The sequence below is a fragment of the Cupressus sempervirens genome, chromosome 9, assembly GCF_028749045.1.
Source record: "Cupressus sempervirens isolate cs-2001-9-10 chromosome 9, ASM2874904v1, whole genome shotgun sequence".
Taxonomy (NCBI): Eukaryota; Viridiplantae; Streptophyta; class Pinopsida; order Cupressales; family Cupressaceae; genus Cupressus; species Cupressus sempervirens.
Genome location: NC_143126.1, coordinates 684063492 through 684083236, shown reverse-complemented (window position 1 = coordinate 684083236; position 19745 = coordinate 684063492). Strand labels below are relative to the sequence as shown.

The following is a 19745-nucleotide window of genomic DNA, read 5'->3' as shown; positions in this document are numbered from 1 at the left end:
TAATAATAATGTCATAAATATCTTCTTTACATTCTTACTCATCTATGTTTAAAAAAATCTCATTTCCAAACCCGGTACTAAGTAAATGAGCTAAAGATGGATGATAATAAATAAGAATACTATCAAATTGATTAAATATGTGACTATTGCACAACAAAAACAATAGAATTTTAAGAACAAATAATAATAATGGCTTAAAGAGGTCCCCTATATTCTCACTCATCAGTTTATTATTTATCATTGTTGAACCTAATGAGTAAATAAATGAGATAAATAGATGAATAATATCAAATAGGTTTCCTATTACACAAAGAAAACAATGGAGTTTAAGAACAATATAATAGGAGTAGTAATAATGATGATAAGAAAGAGTTCCTCTATCTCATGTGTTTACAATAATTAATCCTTCTACCATATAGAGCTCCGGCACACATTTTGACAAAGCTTTCAATCTTCCCTGTTGGAAGGATAGGAGGATAATTTGCATGATGCCTATAACGCGGGTGATTTAATGTTCCATAATCAAGGAACTGATGAAATGTAGCACCATTGAGAAAGAGATCACCTTTAGATTGAATTGCAGATGTTGTGTCTAAAGCACCACTGTGGCCATTGTACCATGGAGTGATCTCCCCTCTCTTTCCAGCAAGAAACACGTTGCTTTCTGAATAGATCTTAGCATGCACTCGTCCTCCAATGGCATAATATTCCCAATTGCTATAGTAATTGTTTACAACATGACAAAATCCCCACCTATACAAAACATACAACATATTATTTACTACATACTTTTCTACCAATATATATATCAAACTTCTTTCAATGTAGTTTAAGGTATATCTTACTACAAGGTTTAATCATTTCACCATATTTTAATTCAAGACATAACCATTACACTTGCTTTAAATAAAAGTAATAAAAACTTGATATAACTTATTATAGAACATCCAACTTTTACAATGATCAACTTAATGATATAAGAACAAATAAAATCACACCCACAAAATGCTATATTTTTTAATATCACCTTTCATTCAAAGAAATCAAATGTCATAATTATCTCTATCTTACCTGCAATGAGGCATACGTTGTTTTGAATCTCTAAACCAATTTCTATACACTGTAACTCTGAGCTTTTGATCAATGACATCACTATCTGAAGCTCCCAACAACATGTTGAAGTTTCTATTGGAAAGGTAACAATTAGAGATGGTGACATCAGTGGCCCCTTGAACTACAGAAATCAACCCTAGTTTTCCATCAAATGAAGTTACGTGATCAACCCACACGTGTTTTGTGCTAGAGAAGATATGAACTGTATCACTGTTATGTACACCATTGATCTGAAAATTGTGGAGAATAATATTATTAGAATGTCCAAGAACCATGGATTCTCCTGTAAGGATGATATGAGCTCCTCTACCATCAATTGTAGTGTGGCTAGAAATCCATAACTCAGCTTTAAGTTCAATTGTCATATCATGAGAGAAAGTGATCCACACTCCCTGTTTGTGGGTGAGGGCAATATTTACTCCATATCGCAATGTTCCTGGCCTAATATTAGCTGGGTTATCTTCATTGCTTATTACTGTGTAGGACATTCCCCCCAAACCACCTGTAACACCAGTTGCAAAACCTATGGCACAATATGGAAGTCGTCTTCCCTCACCACACCTTGTATATGGACATTTTGTACCATCAACAGAACAATGTTCATGGAAGCTATGAGCTGTAATGAAATAAGCATTGTTAGTCTTTTAACTTAATCATGTATATTATTTAGTTTTATCTAAACTTGATTGTATGAATCAACATTTTGATCATATTCTTTGATCTATTATCAGATGTTGGAGAGTCACGTTCTTTACTCCATCCTCACATGTCAAAATATCAATACTTGACAATGAACATATGATATGTAAACAAAGAATCGAATAAATTTTATTTCTATAAAAAAGAGACAAAATAATTCAGAAATAAATAAAAATAATCTTTACAAAAATAAAAATAACTAAATTGATATTTTGTTAACTTCAAAATTAAATAGACACTTGTAAGATATTTATATAAGTTTATAATGAACTAAAAAAAATTAACTATATAATATTACTAAAATAAATTACAAACGAATCCTATAATACAAATGATCTATTACTGTACTTCAGATATTTCGAATGGAATAATACAAGTAATATATTACTGTACTTCAAATATTATTTATTTTTGAAAGAATCTCAACTCTATATGGCATGTCTAAGATAAGTTTAAAACAAACCTTCGAATAAGAATGAGTCATTGTTGTATTCAGATGTAGAGACCATATTGTCAGACAAAGGAAACATTTTATTATAGTTTCGTTTCCAGAGATCGTGTAGATCACCAACTAAAGTGTTTGTCTTATCAACATGTTTAGAAGCTTGGTGCGAGAAATCCAGCACTTCCTCTGGAATATAAATCTACCATACAAAACCAAGTTAAACATTAAAAAAAAATGGTAGGGATTGAATATTCATAGAAAAAAGGAAGAAAGAATACATCTTCTGGCAAGTAAAGCTCGGAGCAGTTGAATAATGTATTTCTGATTGTGTCCAGTCTTTTGATGGCAGGATAATAACTGTTATTAAGCACAAGAATTTGGACCCATGGCGTAGAATCCATAGCACTTTCAATTGAAAATCTGCATTGCTCCACATCAGTGCTGGCATTGTGTGCCTTTTGCAAAAAGTCCATCACACTCAGCAAGCTTTCTCCAATTTCCACTTCAAACCCATCAATACTAAGCTCGCCATTCTCACCCTCCGCCTCTCCAATTACACCATTTTGGGCAACAAGGAAAACAAGGCCAAAGAGGATTATTATTTGTTGCAAGAAATCCATTGTAGACATGCAAGCTATGTTTCTCAGCTTGACGATGAAAGGAGCACATTCAGATCTATTTATACACAAATCTAGCATTGGTTGTGCTTATGTGCGTGTGGAACTTGCAGGTTTGAAACATAATTGAAGTTACTTGGGTGTTGTTCTTCATCTTCTATTCTAGGAATGTGTAACATCCAAACCTGGAGAGCATGGACTTTGTGAAGAACAGATGTCAATAAAATCAAGGGAGATCTTTTAATGCTTGGAATGATTACGGTTGATTTGTTAAGATGAATATGAGTAGAGTCCAGAGAGAGTTAATGAATATGCAATTTTTAGAAGAAGATGTGACTTTAGGGTAGGCAGGGAAAATAACTGAAAGAAGCATGGTGCCCATTTTTTCTTTTGGTGGTTTCACGTGGCGCTTGAACTTATCCTCAGGAAACCCTAGACGAATGCCCATGAATTTGGGCTGATGTTTATAGCAGCTGCGATGCATTTTGTGTTTTGCGGGCCTTCGTTAGAGATCAAGTCTGAGATTAAGGCGCAAGGAAGGAATACGAGATGGTGGAGTTGTTATAGTGGGAAGGGGAAAAAGATTCTGCAATTAGTCTGACGTGATGAATGCTCTGAGAAATTTCGTTAGCGTAACGAAGGGAGCATACCATTCACGATTTTGTTGTTGGGTTTCCAGATCTTTGACGACTATAGCTTTCCAGTTGAATTTGACCCGAGAAAATCGCGTTTTCTTCAGTGGTTGTGAAGTGTCATACTTAAAGGTTTTGACTACTCGGTTTGTATTTTCACATTTTGTTGATTGGATTAGTCAAATCTTAAATTTCGTCCTGAAAAATATTATAAATATTCGTTTCATTTTATGACTAACGGCTATGTTAATGAAAAAAATCTTTACAGAAACACCAAAATGATTAGTCCATTCCTTATGATCATTAAAGAGAAGATTCACACTTATTAGATCCAAGTAAAACAAATTAAAAGGACTTTAGATATTAGTTAATGAGTTAAAAAACACAAATCCTATTATTTCACATATAACTTTCATTAACGACTGGATAAACAAACCGAATATGAGTTGGCCAAGACAAAGAATATGAATTCCGAATGGCTTGTGCAGGCCTGTCAGAGTTATTATTTCCCGTGTTTTGTTGCAAACCAAATCTGAGTTATTACAGTGGGAACGGAAACCTTTAGTTGCAAGAAATTTAGTTGCCAAGGACACCTTTGCCTTTTGATTTTGTGAATCAGATTTCTGTAGCAAGATCCTCTTTATATTCTTTTCCCAACGCACAGGAGAGTGTGCAGCCACTTTAATGTGCTCTGTCTTATCATCTTCACTTGTTCGTGTCAAAGTGTACATGACTCCAAATGGTTGAGGGGATTCATAAGCTGAAGACTCCAGAAGAGTTCTCACAATTTGATGCCTTTTATCTGCTGACAATTTGAAGGATGGATATGCAAGATAACCAAGGATAGCTATATACAGACCTTTTTTGAACAAACTCTCCCCTCTTTGAAGCTTGCGCAAAGCGATGTTGCTTGAAACAGACGCCAACTCTTTTTCTACTGCTTGTGATATTTTTCGAGCTCCAAGGGACTCGTACATTGAGAAGAACAAGTCCAGTGGTATTTTGGGATCAGAAGGGTTAGGATGCCATGCAAATTTGATCTTTGTAGAAGCTTTTCTGAATAACTCTTTCAACGAATGGTCATCAGGAATGAAGGTTTCATTTGGCGCACATAATTGGATATGTCCACTGGTACTGTGAGCTGGAAACTTCAGAACTTGCTTTTGAAACAATTTTTTTATGGCTGAAAGGGATTTGCTCCAGTGCTTCAGAATATTTCTCCAAACTGAACAGCATTCGACCTCAGTTACTACATGATTACTCCTAGTCCAATCCAACCACAAATTGCAGTAGTCCTCAATCTTGGGATGTAGAGACACACCAAGATTGCTAGAAAAAAAGGGAAGTAGTGTGTCTTCATAATACCTCTCTACGATTTGTAGCCTGCCATAGAAGAGGCCATTGTCATCATGTACTACACACACATTTGGATCCTTCCACTCACCTGTAAGCCCATTGCTGTATGGAATCCAAATTTTGAGAGAGTTTAAGTAACTCGGCCTCCAATGAAATTGATGAAGATATTTGTAAAGCCTTTTGATGACTTTAAAATCTCTTTGTGTTTGGACCATCCTGGCAACTTCTTTGCATCCCGTTCCAAACTCAACAACCACCCCAATCCGTTGGAGGACACTCTCGAATTCATTCATGTTCCTGCTGTAGAAACTACAATCTACAAAAGGTAGGTCGTTTAACTCAACACCAGCCCACGACCATTTAGTATTGTACAAAAAAGATTTATTTGAGACTCATACCCTCGGTGGGTTCTCAGCCATTTTCCTTCCATGATACTATGTTTGAATTTGTTGGGCAGGGCCTCACCAGAAACGGTCAAATATTGAACCCACTCTAAAAGCAGAACAACTTGATCTTCTCTGATGGGTGAGGATACTGTGAGCAACAAAGCATTGGGGGGTTTTAGCCTGGGAATGTTCACTGCTCCAAGCTGATTTCTCATGAACATCTCAAGTTCATGTTCCCTTCCATTGACTTTCATGTAAGCTGGTGATAGTGTAACAATTCCTTCTCCAGTCCATGGGTTATCTCCTATTAGCTTGTGCCAATTGCCAATAGATGCAGGCACAAGCTTGGCTTTGCAACTACTTACTATGGATCCCGAATCACTGACTACATGTAATTCCTTACACAAAGTGAGTATCTGTATTGAATCCAAATAACCATTGACAGACGAAAAATGAAAAAATTGAGCCACATGGATTATGAATTCCTTACTTCTAGATGTCTTAGCTCTTTCCAAAAGCTGGTTACCAAAACTTGAAACAGAAAGTTCAGTGATCTTAGCATATTGATCTAGCCATCCCCGCAATCTTGACTGTTCATAGTCGCTCAAACTCTTCATGGCCATCTGTGTTGCATTTGGCATGAATTTGTAATGTTGAGCACTGCCCAGAGCTCTATTCCACCTTGTCAACCATGCAATAACTCTTTCTTCTGAGGAAAAGTATATTTTGCTCCCCTTAAAGGACATACCTGCCAAACTTGCCCACCCCACACCAGAGGAGCCATTGTCAAATTTAAAAAGAGGAAAATGCTGGAGAGAGCTTGATATTCCCCTGTTCCAATGTTCAGCAATGAAGCAAAGGAGTTGCACATATAAATCCTCAGAAAGATCTGCCAGCCAACCAGAGGTACTTCGAATACATGTTGAATACCAGTCCTCAGAGACATAGCCCACTCCCAAGAAATCCAGAGAACTTGAGTGGTCAAGGCATGAGTGTATTATGAATACTCCAGTAGACCACAGAGCACTGGGCTTTTCCAGGCCGCCTTCGATTGCTCTTTCTAATATGCTTCTAAAGTCTGAATGTATTCTGCGAGCTTGAATGGGCATGCAATAGGCATTTTCAGGTTCACATAAAATGACTTCTTCTGTCTTGAGCTTGGCTTGGATTGCTTGCCTAATTCGTCTTAACTGCGGATAAGAGGGCATATTAATGGGGAGGTACCTGAAGCAATATGATCTCGCAGAGGAAGTAGCCCCTCTCACACTGTTTACAAGAGATAGAAAAGCCTCACAAAATGCTGAGGGAATACAATCAAGAATCCCTTTATTCCACTTGTTGTCCCAAAGAATACTTTCCCTCGAGGATGTCAATAAAAAATCTGCTTGAATTATGAAGGATAATCCAGTGACTATTTCTGTGGGAAGAAAGGCATAAATACCTGCACCTACCCTGTTGCCTGTGGTAATTCGATCTTCACGGGGAAAAACAAGTGTTATCACCCAATTGTCAATGTCTTTCCTCTCCTCTACCTGATTGTTTGTATTCACTGGAAATCTTTGCCTCCACATGTAGTAACTGCATTCTCCATTCAACTTCCCATTTTCCTCTGCTGATAGATGGAGAATAAATGATTCACGTCCCTCATTCTTCACATTTTGAAATGCTATTTCCTGGGACACGTAGACTGCATTCACCTGGGGATTTTGATTTTGGCTATCTACATGGACTGAGAGTCTTTTAATTTTGGACATAAACAAAATGACTTCTGCATGAATGTTAGCAAGCTGGTCCTTGACCCCTTCCACCTTCTCCGCACGTAGAGGAAGAACTATAACAGTATTGGGAAGCTCACTTTGGAATTGGCTATCATATATGCTTTTGAGATCTTCAATAGTCCGTTTGTTGATCCACTCTGGGACTATATACCCAATTTTGACCCCAGATGGAGGGATTTCATTGAATCTAATTTTATATCCATTGCTGAAAATATAAGGCTGATTTGTGACCAAGAAAACGCTCTTGAATCCAATTCCTGAAATTTTAAAGAAGAATAATATATCCTTTGGATTACAAAACAAAATATAAAACTTCAGCATTCATTCAAACTAGCCAAGATGCAACCTCTCTTTGAAATTACGTAATGGAAACATTCTGTAGCATCCTAATTGCATTATTTTATAGTTCCTGAAATTGTTTAACTAATGGAATATATAACAGAAGTTTGGTTTTCTTAAAGCAAAATAGCTATCTAAGAATTCTATGATTGTAGAAGAACCAGTCATGCAATGTCAAAATGTTCGCACACAAAGAAATTTGGAGGCCAAAGGAACAGGCTTTGCCTTCCCAACCTCTCATGAGATTTGTCAATAACTATAATCTGGGAAAAAGCCTCTGTGAGATGCAATGAATGATACTTGCAAGGTCCTTTTGAAAACTCCATTGAAGGAAGGTTGGATGGTGGAATCTAAGGAAATCTTGTGTTTGGTTAAAACCTAAGTTTCTAGTGATTTCAACCTCACAAATGAGTTGTTGAGTGTCCAACATTTGAAAGAAAAAAGCATTACTGGGTTCTTCCAAACTATTGGATCCTTCAAAATCAACAGAAACATTCACGCAAGGGAGAACAACGTGGAAGAACTTTTGATCCACTCATAAGGTTCAGCGCTCCCAAAATGTTTGAGTTTCAAACAGCCTTCATTCATTCAGCCTCCTTCGGTCCATGGGTTGTATATTTTGGATCTATTGCTTTCAGCTCCTTCACTGATTGTAGGTTATCGTATTGCGGCCTTTTTGCTGTTTTTTTTACGTTGTCGTTCTTGTTGTCTGGTTATAAATTTGTTTCATTTTTATAACCATGGTTAATTTTTGAAACTTGCCTAGTTTTCAAACAGCCTTCATTCATTCAGCCTCCTTCGGTCCATGGGTTGTATATTTTGGATCTGTTGCTTTCAGCTCCTTCACTGATTGTAGGTTATCGTATTGCGGCCTTTTTGCTGTTTTTTTTACGTTGTCGTTCTTGTTGTCCGGTTATAAATTTGTTTCATTTTTATAACCATGATTAATTTTTGAAACTTGCCTAGTTTTAAGCTTTAAATTGGCCATTTTATCTCCAAATCTTTGTGAGTTTCTACATCTTCACGTCTCTGGCTCGTTCCCAGCTCCACACAGTACTTGAAATTTTTAAAATCTGGCTTCTGAGCTCCAACTTATCATAGGTTAATGTTGAGATCCAAAATACGTGTTTTCAAGTCTATCATTAACTATGAACCTCTCAAAAGGTTAATGATAACCCCCAAAAACACGTTTTTCTTAACCATTAACCTCTAAGAAGCAGTTATTAACTTGTTTAAAACTCTTCCATAAGAAGCCAGATATGTACATGAGAGCAATTGGCAATAACAATGGAGATGTCCAATCCATGGAATCCCAAGAAAGAAAAAGAACATCATGTGAAATTGGAGGAATTTGCAGAAATAAGCGATGATGGTGGTATGAATTAGTGCAGGTCAAGGAGGGGTTACAGATGTGGAATAGTTATGCAATCCAGATGAGTTCCCATAAGATGGAACCAGCCATTATAATCCAAGCGCACCAGGCTCAACCTTTGAAGAATTGTAAAGGAAGAGTAGGCCACGTATAATCAAGTGAAAGTGTATGGACTGAGGTGACTTCATTCCTAGCCTTAAACGGATTCAACTTGTGAAGTGGATTTGGCACAAGTATGAGCAACACAAGAGTTAATGTGGCTGTTTCTGCAGGATACCCAAATGAAGGAAATGGTGTGCAGCCGGAGCTACAGAGCGTTGTTGTGCAGGGACCAACTGAAGGAATCCAACACTCTCTTCCAATCATTTCCATGAAACAACATGCCTTAGAAGCTGGTGCTATCCAAAATTAGTGAAAGTCTTCGAGAAAAGAAAAGACCGCATCATGTAAACATTCACCAAGGCAAGGGTCTGGGTGATCCGAGTCTTTCTATCTCATGAATTGCTCAGCGAAATGTCTCTTTTATCAGCCGTGGCTTTTCTTCTTCTCTCAACCTATGACACTCAATGACTTGGCCATTCAACAATAAAGAAGTCTCAGGTACCAATGAATCAAAATATTTAAAATTCAGAGCTAAGAACTTGGCATGAATGAAGTTCACACTCATCAAATCCAAACTTCATATAAATGTATTTTCTTCCACTATCAAAAGTGTAGAACAACAGGGCGGAGATCAGTCAGTGAAGAAGTGTGCAATGTGTTTGACATAATGTCTAAGCCGATTCAATGGTATTAATATAACTAAGGCAAGCACGTGGACAGTCAAACCAGCCTCCCTTCATCTTCCAACCTGAATACGCGGAGATCAGTGATAGTTGCAAAAATAGACAAGACACAGGAGCTGTTTGATCCAATTTTTCCATTTTCAACTTGACCGTGGACAAGCACATGAACCATTTGATAAAATACCTTAGAAAAGAAAAAGTTTAGGCGTGACATGTGAACTGTTTGGAAATTTCATCCTCAAGTCCGCAACTCCTAATGAAAATCAGAGAAATTCAACCGAGGAGATAATGATCACTTCTAATCTGCATAAGGAAGGTATTTCGATGCCATTATGATGAAGCAAATATCATGTAACACCACCTCAGACTTCTCTTCCATTCTCACCAAGAATCCATGGGTGCAAATGGATAAGGTGTATGCGTGGTAATACAAAGGAGCGCCAATTGTGTTGCTAAATGCCTCAGAGTGATATTGTCTTGAGTAAACATTTGGAATGATTGCAGAGCCAAATTGTGAATGAAACATATCATGAAGAATAAGGTTTGTGATGATTTATAGAAGAAATACACCAAATGCTTCACACAACATGCACCATTCAAACATACAAAGAAAAGTTTGGGAATTCATAATGGCATGTATCGGGCAGTATATACAAGGCACAGGGTGTCGCACTATGCTTTTTCGAATGAGCTTTGGATTTCCCTCAAGGAACACCCAATTGGAATCATTCTTGATGCATCGGATATCCTCGCCACCTATATTGCTATACAAGGAGTGATCTCTGTATATGCTGGAAAAACACAGGCTTCCTTGCTTTCCTTGCATTTGTTTGTGTCTCCTAATGCTTTTGAAAGTGGTTTCACTTTACTTTCAGAGGGACCGACTGACTACTTTGATTGGGATCAAGAAGCTTCTCTAGTTTCTTCATCAAGACGAATTATCTAACTTAGATCCCAGAAGATATAAATTTCAAGTCATACGTTGTAGATTATTTCTTTGATCATTTTGGGTTAACTTTATAGAGGTTACTTAACCTCACCCAAATCACGTATTTGGGAGGTAGTTACTAACCACAGAAGGGTAGTTATTAACCTCTGTGTCTATATAAGGGCTCTTTTGGGCTTTGTAAAGGGACTTTTTGGTTTTAAGACTAGGCCGAAATTTTGATTGAGGGATAAATTTTGGAAAGTATGTATACTTTTTATCTCTGAAATTGGAAAATCTCTATTGCTTCCTTGGTGCAAGGAAATGAAATGAGATGTGCTTTGGGTTTCTTATTTTAAAATCAAAATTGTTATATGCAGTAGTAGACATTCTCATGGTGCTATGCGAGTGTTTATGAATGATAATGAATGTACTTGGTAATACTGGTTGCCTTCAAGCGTAGTCCTTGATCGCCTTTGTTATCAATCTTGTTTACCGAGGAAGGTTGTGAAGGCGTGTGGTGCATTCGTCTTGAACGACTTTCTCTTGATCTTTAAAGTTTTAAATTCTTTATTTGAAAATCCTTTTTAAAAATCATATCATACGAGGGAGCTGCCCCTCTAAATGCAAAGGAAGACCGCATACCAAGGGCCTATCCAACTGTTGTGAACGGTTTGCCACACACTCCATTGGGCAAATTCTAAAGTGACAAATCTGTGTACCCACAGTTCTTTAGTGTTTTATAGGCCTTCATCATTTTATCTCTGTTAAGTTTTCATTTTCTAAATAAAAGTTCAGCTCCTTTCAAAAGCCCATCTTTACCATTAATCCAAATAAAAATAATTTTAATTATATAAAATAACTCACAATTAAAATTTCCCAATATGTTTTAGATAAATATATTTTAAAATTTTTATCATCATTTAACTTTAAAAAATTTAAAATTTTATACGGCAACGTACAATCTGAACGTATTTTATTTTCTATATATCTATATGGAAAATAAGTTAATCGATTCTTCTAGATATAGCTTAAATTTTTTAATTCGTGACAGGAAAATAGAGCCTTAAAATCATCACGAACCTCATAAAAGAATGAAAGAAGTATCAGCTTCAGCATAATAATAGATCGCACAAGAGATGCAAAGAGATTTAAGTTCTTGATTCGATTCCATATTAACGAAAATTGGAGAAATGCTATTCAACAATGTCACAGAAGAAAAAAAGAGATTATCCTAAGCTATCATTCACTGGCTACGAAATAGATCAAACCCTAGGTTTTAGGGTTTTAAGAACTAAAAACTGTATGGTTCCTCCTTTCAGAAAGCTTCATTGCAGAAGTTTTACTAATAGCATGTGTAGGATCCCATTTCTCTAGACACTGGGAAATATTCTGATGGATCTCAACCATCCAAAACTAAATTGGAGCAACTGTAACTACTTTATATTCCCCTCACCATTGTTAGGAACCTGTGTGTTCCTTCTGTTTATTTTGTTAGAGTAGAGTTGTTGGACGCATATGCTTTGTAAGTCGTCCCGTGAGTTTATTTTATTATCCCACATGCATAGGTAGTATTACTTTTCTAGGTCGTACCCAGTATATAAGAATAGGTTGAGGCCCTTGATGGGTACGGACGAATTTATTGTATTGAGCTTGCTCAAAGGAGGTTACCCCCTCGAAGTGGCCTACGATCAGTAGATTTATTTTGAGTTCTGCTATCACTTTGTATTCTATTATTTCGAGCATTCTCACGATATTGCTATAAGGAGGTTCTTCTCATCTGGTATCAGAGCACTCTCTTGGGCTCGCTGGGTGGAAATTACATCAAATTTTTTTCTGTCGTGGCCTTCAGGTTCCTCTCACTTCTAATATCTCTTGTTATTGCAATAACTCTTTTCAGTTGTTCTGTCTGTGAGTGAATTTTTTTAAGTCGACTGTTCAGAAAAAAAAAAAAAAAAAAAAAAAGAGTAAAATTTTTTCTGTTTTTTAGTCGTAGCTTCCTTGTTTGCTTTCTGTTTCTGCTCATACTTCCGCAGAACGTCTGCAATATCATTTCGCATACTTCCTTCCTTGGCGACCCAACCCCAAATTTTACATATCAAAGCCCTAAAACCCTCATTTATCTAATTTTAGGGTTTGCCCTATCTTTTTCACCTCTCATCCAATCGCCACCAAACTGAGCCACAAGATTCAATTCCTCATTTTGCTCCCTTATCCCTCTTGGACTGTTCGCCTCATTTCGCCTCCCTACCCTTGAAACCCTCATTTTTCTTTTTCCCTTGTCCCCAGATAGTCTCCCACCACCCGTCGAACACCCATTTCCTATATGAGTTTTACCCAAATCCAAGTTTGCCGTAACTAAAAAAGTTTTTGTTTCTCATCTTCTACCCATTTCAAAAAAAAAAAAAAAAAAAAAAAAAAAAAAAAAAAAAACCTTGTTTTATGGTTGTTACGCGTACAGGAGCAAAAATCATGGAAGAGGAAATTGCATCCCTCAAAACCAGACTTCAAGATCTGGATGACAAAATTTTGGGTCTTAACTTTCAGCAGTCAGCCATGAGCCGAAACCATTCAGGAGATACTGGGTCCTCTTCTGGCAATTTCCGTGGACCAAAGCTTGATTTTCCACGCTTCGATGGTTCTGATCCGACTGGATGGATCTATAGGGCAGAGCAGTATTTCAGCTTGCATAATACTTTGGATAACCACAAAGTCTCCCTTGCATCTTTTCATTTGGAACATGAAGCTCTTCAATGGTTCTGTTGGTACATCAAGGCTAATGTAGGCCCAACGTGGAGCGAATTGTGCACCCTCATTTTGGAGCGCTTTGGCCCTAGTTCCTTTGATGATTTCACAGGAGCACTCACTAAACTGCGTCAAACAGGCACTGTAAGAGAATACCAGACAGAGTTTGAAAAATTAGCTAATCACACAGAGGGCTTGTCTGATGAATTCTTCCGTAGTTGTTTTGTCAGTGGTCTGAAGGATGCACTTCGCTCAGAAGTCAAAATGTTTCGACCTACTACAATGATGGAAGCCCTTGGGTTGGCTAAGTTAGCGGAAGACAAGATTAGTGCTCTACAACGCTCCAGATCTAATTTTGTTCCATTCAGAAATACAGGTTCTCACAACCCTCCAGTCATACCAGCTCCCAGAACTACTCTGATCAAGCACTTGTCTGAAACAGAGATGCGAGTTAGGCGAGACAAAGGGCTTTGTTATAATTGTGATGAGAAATGGTCTCGGGGCCATAGATGTGTTCAGCAAAAGCTCTATCTCTTGGATGTGGATTCTCCACCGGAACTGGAAGAATATGTAGATGCTCAGGAAACAGTGGATGCTGAGGTTGAGCCTCACCAGCCTGAACCTCCTTCCCCAGAAGCTCCACCAGAGATATCTGTCCATGCTTTGGCAGGAGTCACTACTCCACAAACCATGCGGGTCCAGGGTTTCTTCAAGAAGATCCCTCTTACTATACTCATTGATTCTGGTAGCACTCATAACTTCATTGATCCACGCATAGCCAAACAGGCTGATTGCTTTATCCATCCCTGCTCTAGCTTTGAAGTCATGATTGCCAATGGGGGCACTTTACCTTGTAAAGGGAAATGTCGCAATGTGCGTCTCTCTATTGGAGATTATAACATGCGCTCTGACATGTTTGCCTTACCCTTAGGTGGCTGTGATGTGGTTTTGGGTGCCCAATGGTTACGCACTCTTGGCCCCATTCTCTGGGATTTTGCTGAACTTTGGATGCAGTTTTCAGCCGAGGGGCACCAACACACTTTGAAAGGCTTACAACCAGGGTCTCTCAGCATCATCAGTTCACACCGTATGGAAAAACTTCTTAAGAAGAATTCACATGGTGTCATCGCTCAGCTCCATTCCATTCAGATGCAGCCATCAGCAGTCTCTAGCACTCCTGCCGATCTCCAACACATTTTGGACAAGTATTCTAGTATATTTGCTGAACCTGTGGGATTACCTCCTTCTCGTCCAGAGGACCACCGTATTCAGCTCCTTCCTGGCAGTGTTCCGCCCAACATCAGGCCCTACTGCTACCCATTTCATCAGAAGACCGAAATCGAGATACTTGTCCGTGACTTACTGAAGCAAGGTATTATTCGCCCTAGTACCAGTTCCTTTTCTTCTCCAGTTCTGCTTGTTCGCAAAAAAGATGGGTCATGGCGACTCTGCATTGATTTCCGAGCACTTAATCATCTCACTATAAAGGACAAGTTTCCCATTCCAGTTGTTGATGAACTTCTTGATGAACTTCATGGGGCTCATTTTTTCTCCAAGTTAGATCTTCGTTCTGGGTATCATCAAATTCGGGTTAATGAGGAGGATATACCTAAAACTGCCTTCCGCACACATGATGGTCACTATGAATTTTTAGTCATGCCCTTTGGCCTCACGAATGCTCCTTCAACATTTCAGGCAGTGATGAATAACATATTTCAACCATACCTCCGGAAATTCATTCTGGTCTTCTTTGATGATATCCTCATATATAGCAAAACTTGGGCTGAGCATCTCCATCATCTGGAGCTTGTCTTGCAACTTCTCTCTGATCATCAACTCTGTGCAAAACTATCTAAATGTGTGTTTGGCCAGGAGGAAGTGGAGTATCTCGGGCATATTGTTGCACACCATGGAGTGCGGGTGGATCCTACAAAAATAGATGCCATGAAAACTTGGCCGCATCCTAAAACTCTCAAGAGCCTTCGGGGTTTTTTGGGGTTGACTGGCTACTACCGCAAGTTTGTCAAAGATTACGGGAAAATTGCAGCACCATTGACAGCTCTGTTAAAAAAGGATGCCTTCTCCTGGACCCCTATTGCTGAGAATGCATTTGAACAACTAAAACAGGCTATGTGCAGTACACCTGTTCTCGCGATGCCAGATTTTTCCAAACCCTTCACTATTGAGAGTGATGCTTGCGGCAATGGATTGGGTGCTGTTCTCCTGCAAGATGACCATCCTATTGCGTTCACTAGCAAAGCCCTCTCTGGTAAGAATCTAGCCCTCTCTACTTATGAAAAAGAAATGATGGCTATTTTGCATGCTGTACAGAAGTGGCGGCCATACCTCTTAGGGAGTCATTTTTGCATCAGAACCGATCACCAAAGTCTGAAATACTTCCTGGAACAACGGGTATCCTCTCCTACACAACAGAAATGGGTCAGCAAACTCATGGGGTATGATTATGAGATCACCTACAAGAAGGGTAAGGAGAATATTGTGGCAGATGCTCTTTCTCGCACATTTGATAATCAAGCTTCCCTTTCCGCTATTTCTAAGCCCATTCCCAATTGGTTAGCGTCTGTTCAGCAGGGCTATGATAGTGACTCTTCTTTATCTCAAATCATTCACCAGCTAGCCAATAATCCTTCTGCTATACCACATTACTCTTGGGATGGTGCTTCTCTTCGATACAAGGGTCGGCTAGTGCTTCCTCAGAACCCAGCTCTACATCAGGCTATTTTTTATGAACTCCATGCTTCTCCTTCAGCAGGGCACTCAGGCTTCCTCAAAACTTATGAGCGAGCAAGGAGAAACTTCTTTTGGAAAGGAATGAAACAGACGATTCAACAGATGGTGGCTGAATGTGATACTTGCCAACGCCACAAGGGTGAAACGACCCTCCTTCCTGGCTTGCTCGAACCATTGCCCATCCCTACACGGATTTGGACTGATATTTCTATGGATTTCATTGAAGGGCTTCCTAAATCCGGTGGCAAGACAGTGATCTTGGTTGTGGTTGATCGTCTCTCGAAATATAGTCATTTTTGTGCCCTCAGCCACCCCTATACTGCCTCCTCTGTTGCACAAATCTTCATGGACCAGATATTTCGTCTTCATGGACTCCCTTCTTCCATTGTCTCTGATCGTGATGCAACTTTTACCAGTCATTTTTGGACTGAACTGTTTCAGAAAACTGGCACCAAACTGAAGATGAGTTCGGGCTATCACCCACAAACTGATGGTCAAACAGAAATTGTCAATAAATGCTTGGAAACTTATCTTCGTTGCTTCACTTCCGAACAGCAACATCAGTGGGCCAAGTGGCTCCCTTTAGCTGAATGGTGGTACAATACCTCTTACCACACTGCCTCTAAAATGACTCCATATGAAGCAGTCTATGGTCAGGCACCTCCAGTGCTCCTTCCCTACACTCCCAACAGCTCACCAGTCCAGGCAGTTGACATAGTTCTCCGCAGCAGGGATCAGATTCTTCGTACCTTACAGGATAATCTTCACATGGCCCGTAATCGGATGAAACAGCAAGCAGATCAACACCGTTCTGAGCGCTCATTTCAAGTTGGGGATATGGTTTTTCTTCGTCTACAGCCATACAAACAATCCTCCCTAAAGCTGAAAGGGCGTCATAAGCTGGCCCCAAAATTTTATGGGCCTTATCAGGTTCTGCAGAAGATTGGTTCAGTTGCTTATAAACTGAAACTTCCTCCTTCTTCCCGCATTCATCCAATTTTTCATGTTTCTTGTCTAAAGAAAGTTCTGGGTACCACTGTCAGAGCACAAACTACTCTCCCTGAAATGGATACGGAAGGATCCATTATCCTGGAGCCGGTAGCAATCATTGACCAGCGCACTCGCCAGCTTCGCTCTCGCTCCATCTCTGAGGTCTTGATTCAGTGGCATGGCATGCAACCAGAGGATGCTACCTGGGAACCCCTTCTTCAGATTCAACAACAATTTCCACACCTTAAGCTTTGAGGACAAAGCTTTTTTCTAAGGGAGAGGGGATGTTAGGAACCTGTGTGTTCCTTCTGTTTATTTTGTTAGAGTAGAGTTGTTGGACGCATATGCTTTGTAAGTCGTCCCGTGAGTTTATTTTATTATCCCACATGCATAGGTAGTATTACTTTTCTAGGTCGTACCCAGTATATAAGAATAGGTTGAGGCCCTTGATGGGTACGGACGAATTTATTGTATTGAGCTTGCTCAAAGGAGGTTACCCCCTCGAAGTGGCCTGCGATCAGTAGATTTATTTTGAGTTCTGCTATCACTTTGTATTCTATTATTTCGAGCATTCTCACGATATTGCTATAAGGAGGTTCTTCTCAACCATCCATTACTACGACGATGATGAGACCTGGAAAGGTAATATATGAATATGACTCTGTTATCCATTATCTTAAATACAAGAAACTGGGATTTCATTTCCACAATCTGTAACTATGTAATCATGTCGAACCATATGAACAGATAGTTTTTAATGTAAGTTTAATGTGATGATTACAATTTAAAAGTAAATCATATTTCAAAGAATCCAGACTATACACAATCTACAGAAGCACCATACCCAAGCAAAAGTCTATTTGCTAAAAGCTTTAAAAGTATACCTTCGTCCCTATAATCGCTGCTTAACAAATACTATTAACACTAAATAATGAATTTTAAGGGCAAGAGCAAATACCTTTTTCTCCGATGTAACCTCCCTTTCTTTGACCCTTTTTGGTAGATCTTCCAACACTGCAGAGGGATTCAATGTTTCGATGAGTAAAACCCTTCTCATTGTTGAAGACCAACAGAGTAGCAGGGGCACCGACACCAGTCACATCTCTGCTCGTTACCACAAATTCCAGTGTTGGTTCAACATCATCTTCATACTCATTGTCCTCTGCATTCTGCCATATTAGAACCACCCAAACTTCAATTTTACAGACGAAAAAGCAAGGCAATGTCATTTAAAAGAAGAAACAACTTGAATTATATCACCTAGAAAGCCACCTGAATGAGCTCCATGAGAAAATGGACATCCTTGGTGTAGAGTTCAGCTCAGAGATGTCTAACAGCATGATGGAGGTCTTTTGTAAGTGGATTTTCTTCTCCACCAATGGAAAATTTGTTTCTTCTTATCTCTTCAATATGCTCTCTGGGACTGGGAGCCGCCATTGCTAAGTGGAGAATTCAAAAGTCCTATCAAACCCAACAAATTAGGCAAATGTGTTGTTGCAGTGTTTAAAATCCTGTTGAATCCAACAAATTGGACAAATATATCATTATAGTACTCAACTTCTATTGCAGAATTCAAAGTCCTACTAAACCCAACAAATCAGGCAAATATATTATCACAGAATTCAAACTCCTATTAAACCATACAAATTAGGCAAATGAATTGAAACTCCTATTACAGAATTTGAACTCCTATTGACCTATAACAAACTAGACAATCCTATTACGCAACTCGAACTAGTATAAAACCCAACGAATTAGGAAAATGCAATATATGCATAAGCCTACGTTGATATGTTCTGCAACCGAAGCTCTCTACTCAATTTAACATCATGAAAACCAAAATAAAGGCAATGCCAACCAAAAAACACATTCAAAGCACCTTAAAATGCATCTCAAAACTTATATGCCTTAATTTCGAAAGAGGTTAAAATACAAAATTTTATTATACAAAGTTTCAAGATAATGTGGGAGGCTTTTGTTTGTCTTTCATCATTCTTGCAGACCATTAACTTCCTCATATTTCCAACATCATAAACATAATCTCCTTCGTTTCTGACAAACTTGCATTTGTTGTTCCTTGCACCATCACAATCAAAGTTCTCCAAAGTGATCAATCCTTTTGGAAGCTTTTTTTTGTTGAATTATCTAATGTTAATGATTTATAGCTTCGATTGGATTAGTTCAATCGATGATTTATCTAATACATATGTAATCTATTTTGAGAAATTGATATCAAGTTCTTCAAGGTGATCAATCCTTTTGGAAGCTTTTTTTTGTTGAATTATCTAATGTTAATTATTTATAGCTTCGATTGGATTAGTTCAATCGATGATTTATCTAATACATATGTAATCTATTTTGAGAAATTGATATCTATAATTATTCTATATTTTGATAAAAATAATTGTTATGAAACACATGTGTGTGCGGAGATGTATTGTCTAACCTAATAACTATGAATCATGTAATATGATGATGTTGAGTATCGACTTAATCAATACATGAGTATATTAATTGGTGTATCAATTATATGTAATCAATAAATATGGATCGATCTATGTGTTATCATTTGGCATTATGATTATTGACTTGGTAGCCAATAACAATAAATATCGCCCTTATCAAATGTAATAACAAGAAGTTAATCACACTTACTTGAGACACATCTCACATAGAGACATATCTCTATGTGGGCTTCGATCCATGGAAGGATATGCCTCTACAGAGACATGCCCTTTCATTGGCATATATAAGTTGACCATGTATCTTTAAACATATGTAAAATATGCAGTGCAAGTGCAAGGCACAACAA

The 19745-nt window shown here is 38.3% G+C and overlaps 2 protein-coding genes across 3 annotated transcripts; both read right to left on the bottom strand.

Annotated features, from left to right (window-relative positions):
• Nucleotides 1-278: 278 nt before the first annotated feature.
• Nucleotides 279-3784, bottom strand: LOC149540574 (putative pectate lyase 21). The gene is made up of 3 exons (XM_089801661.1): nucleotides 2276-3784; nucleotides 1072-1729; nucleotides 279-753 (listed from the first exon to the last, which is right to left on the bottom strand). Exons 1-3 carry the CDS (start codon nucleotides 2340-2342, stop codon nucleotides 378-380), a joined length of 1101 nt encoding a protein of 366 aa, XP_089657787.1. The 5' UTR covers nucleotides 2343-3784; the 3' UTR covers nucleotides 279-377.
• Nucleotides 3785-3971: 187 nt separating this feature from the next.
• Nucleotides 3972-18759, bottom strand: LOC149540573 (uncharacterized). Of its 2 annotated transcripts, XM_089801659.1 has the most exons (4): nucleotides 18663-18759; nucleotides 18206-18444; nucleotides 17892-18102; nucleotides 3972-7283 (listed from the first exon to the last, which is right to left on the bottom strand). In XM_089801659.1, exons 2-4 carry the CDS (start codon nucleotides 18218-18220, stop codon nucleotides 5197-5199), a joined length of 2313 nt encoding a protein of 770 aa, XP_089657785.1. In that variant the 5' UTR covers nucleotides 18221-18444; nucleotides 18663-18759; the 3' UTR covers nucleotides 3972-5196. The 2 variants fall into 2 exon arrangements, with proteins under 2 accessions (XP_089657785.1, XP_089657786.1); XM_089801660.1 differs by lacking the exon at nucleotides 18663-18759 and having other exon boundaries at nucleotides 3972-7311; nucleotides 18206-18640.
• Between the last annotated feature and the right edge of the window lie 986 nt (nucleotides 18760-19745).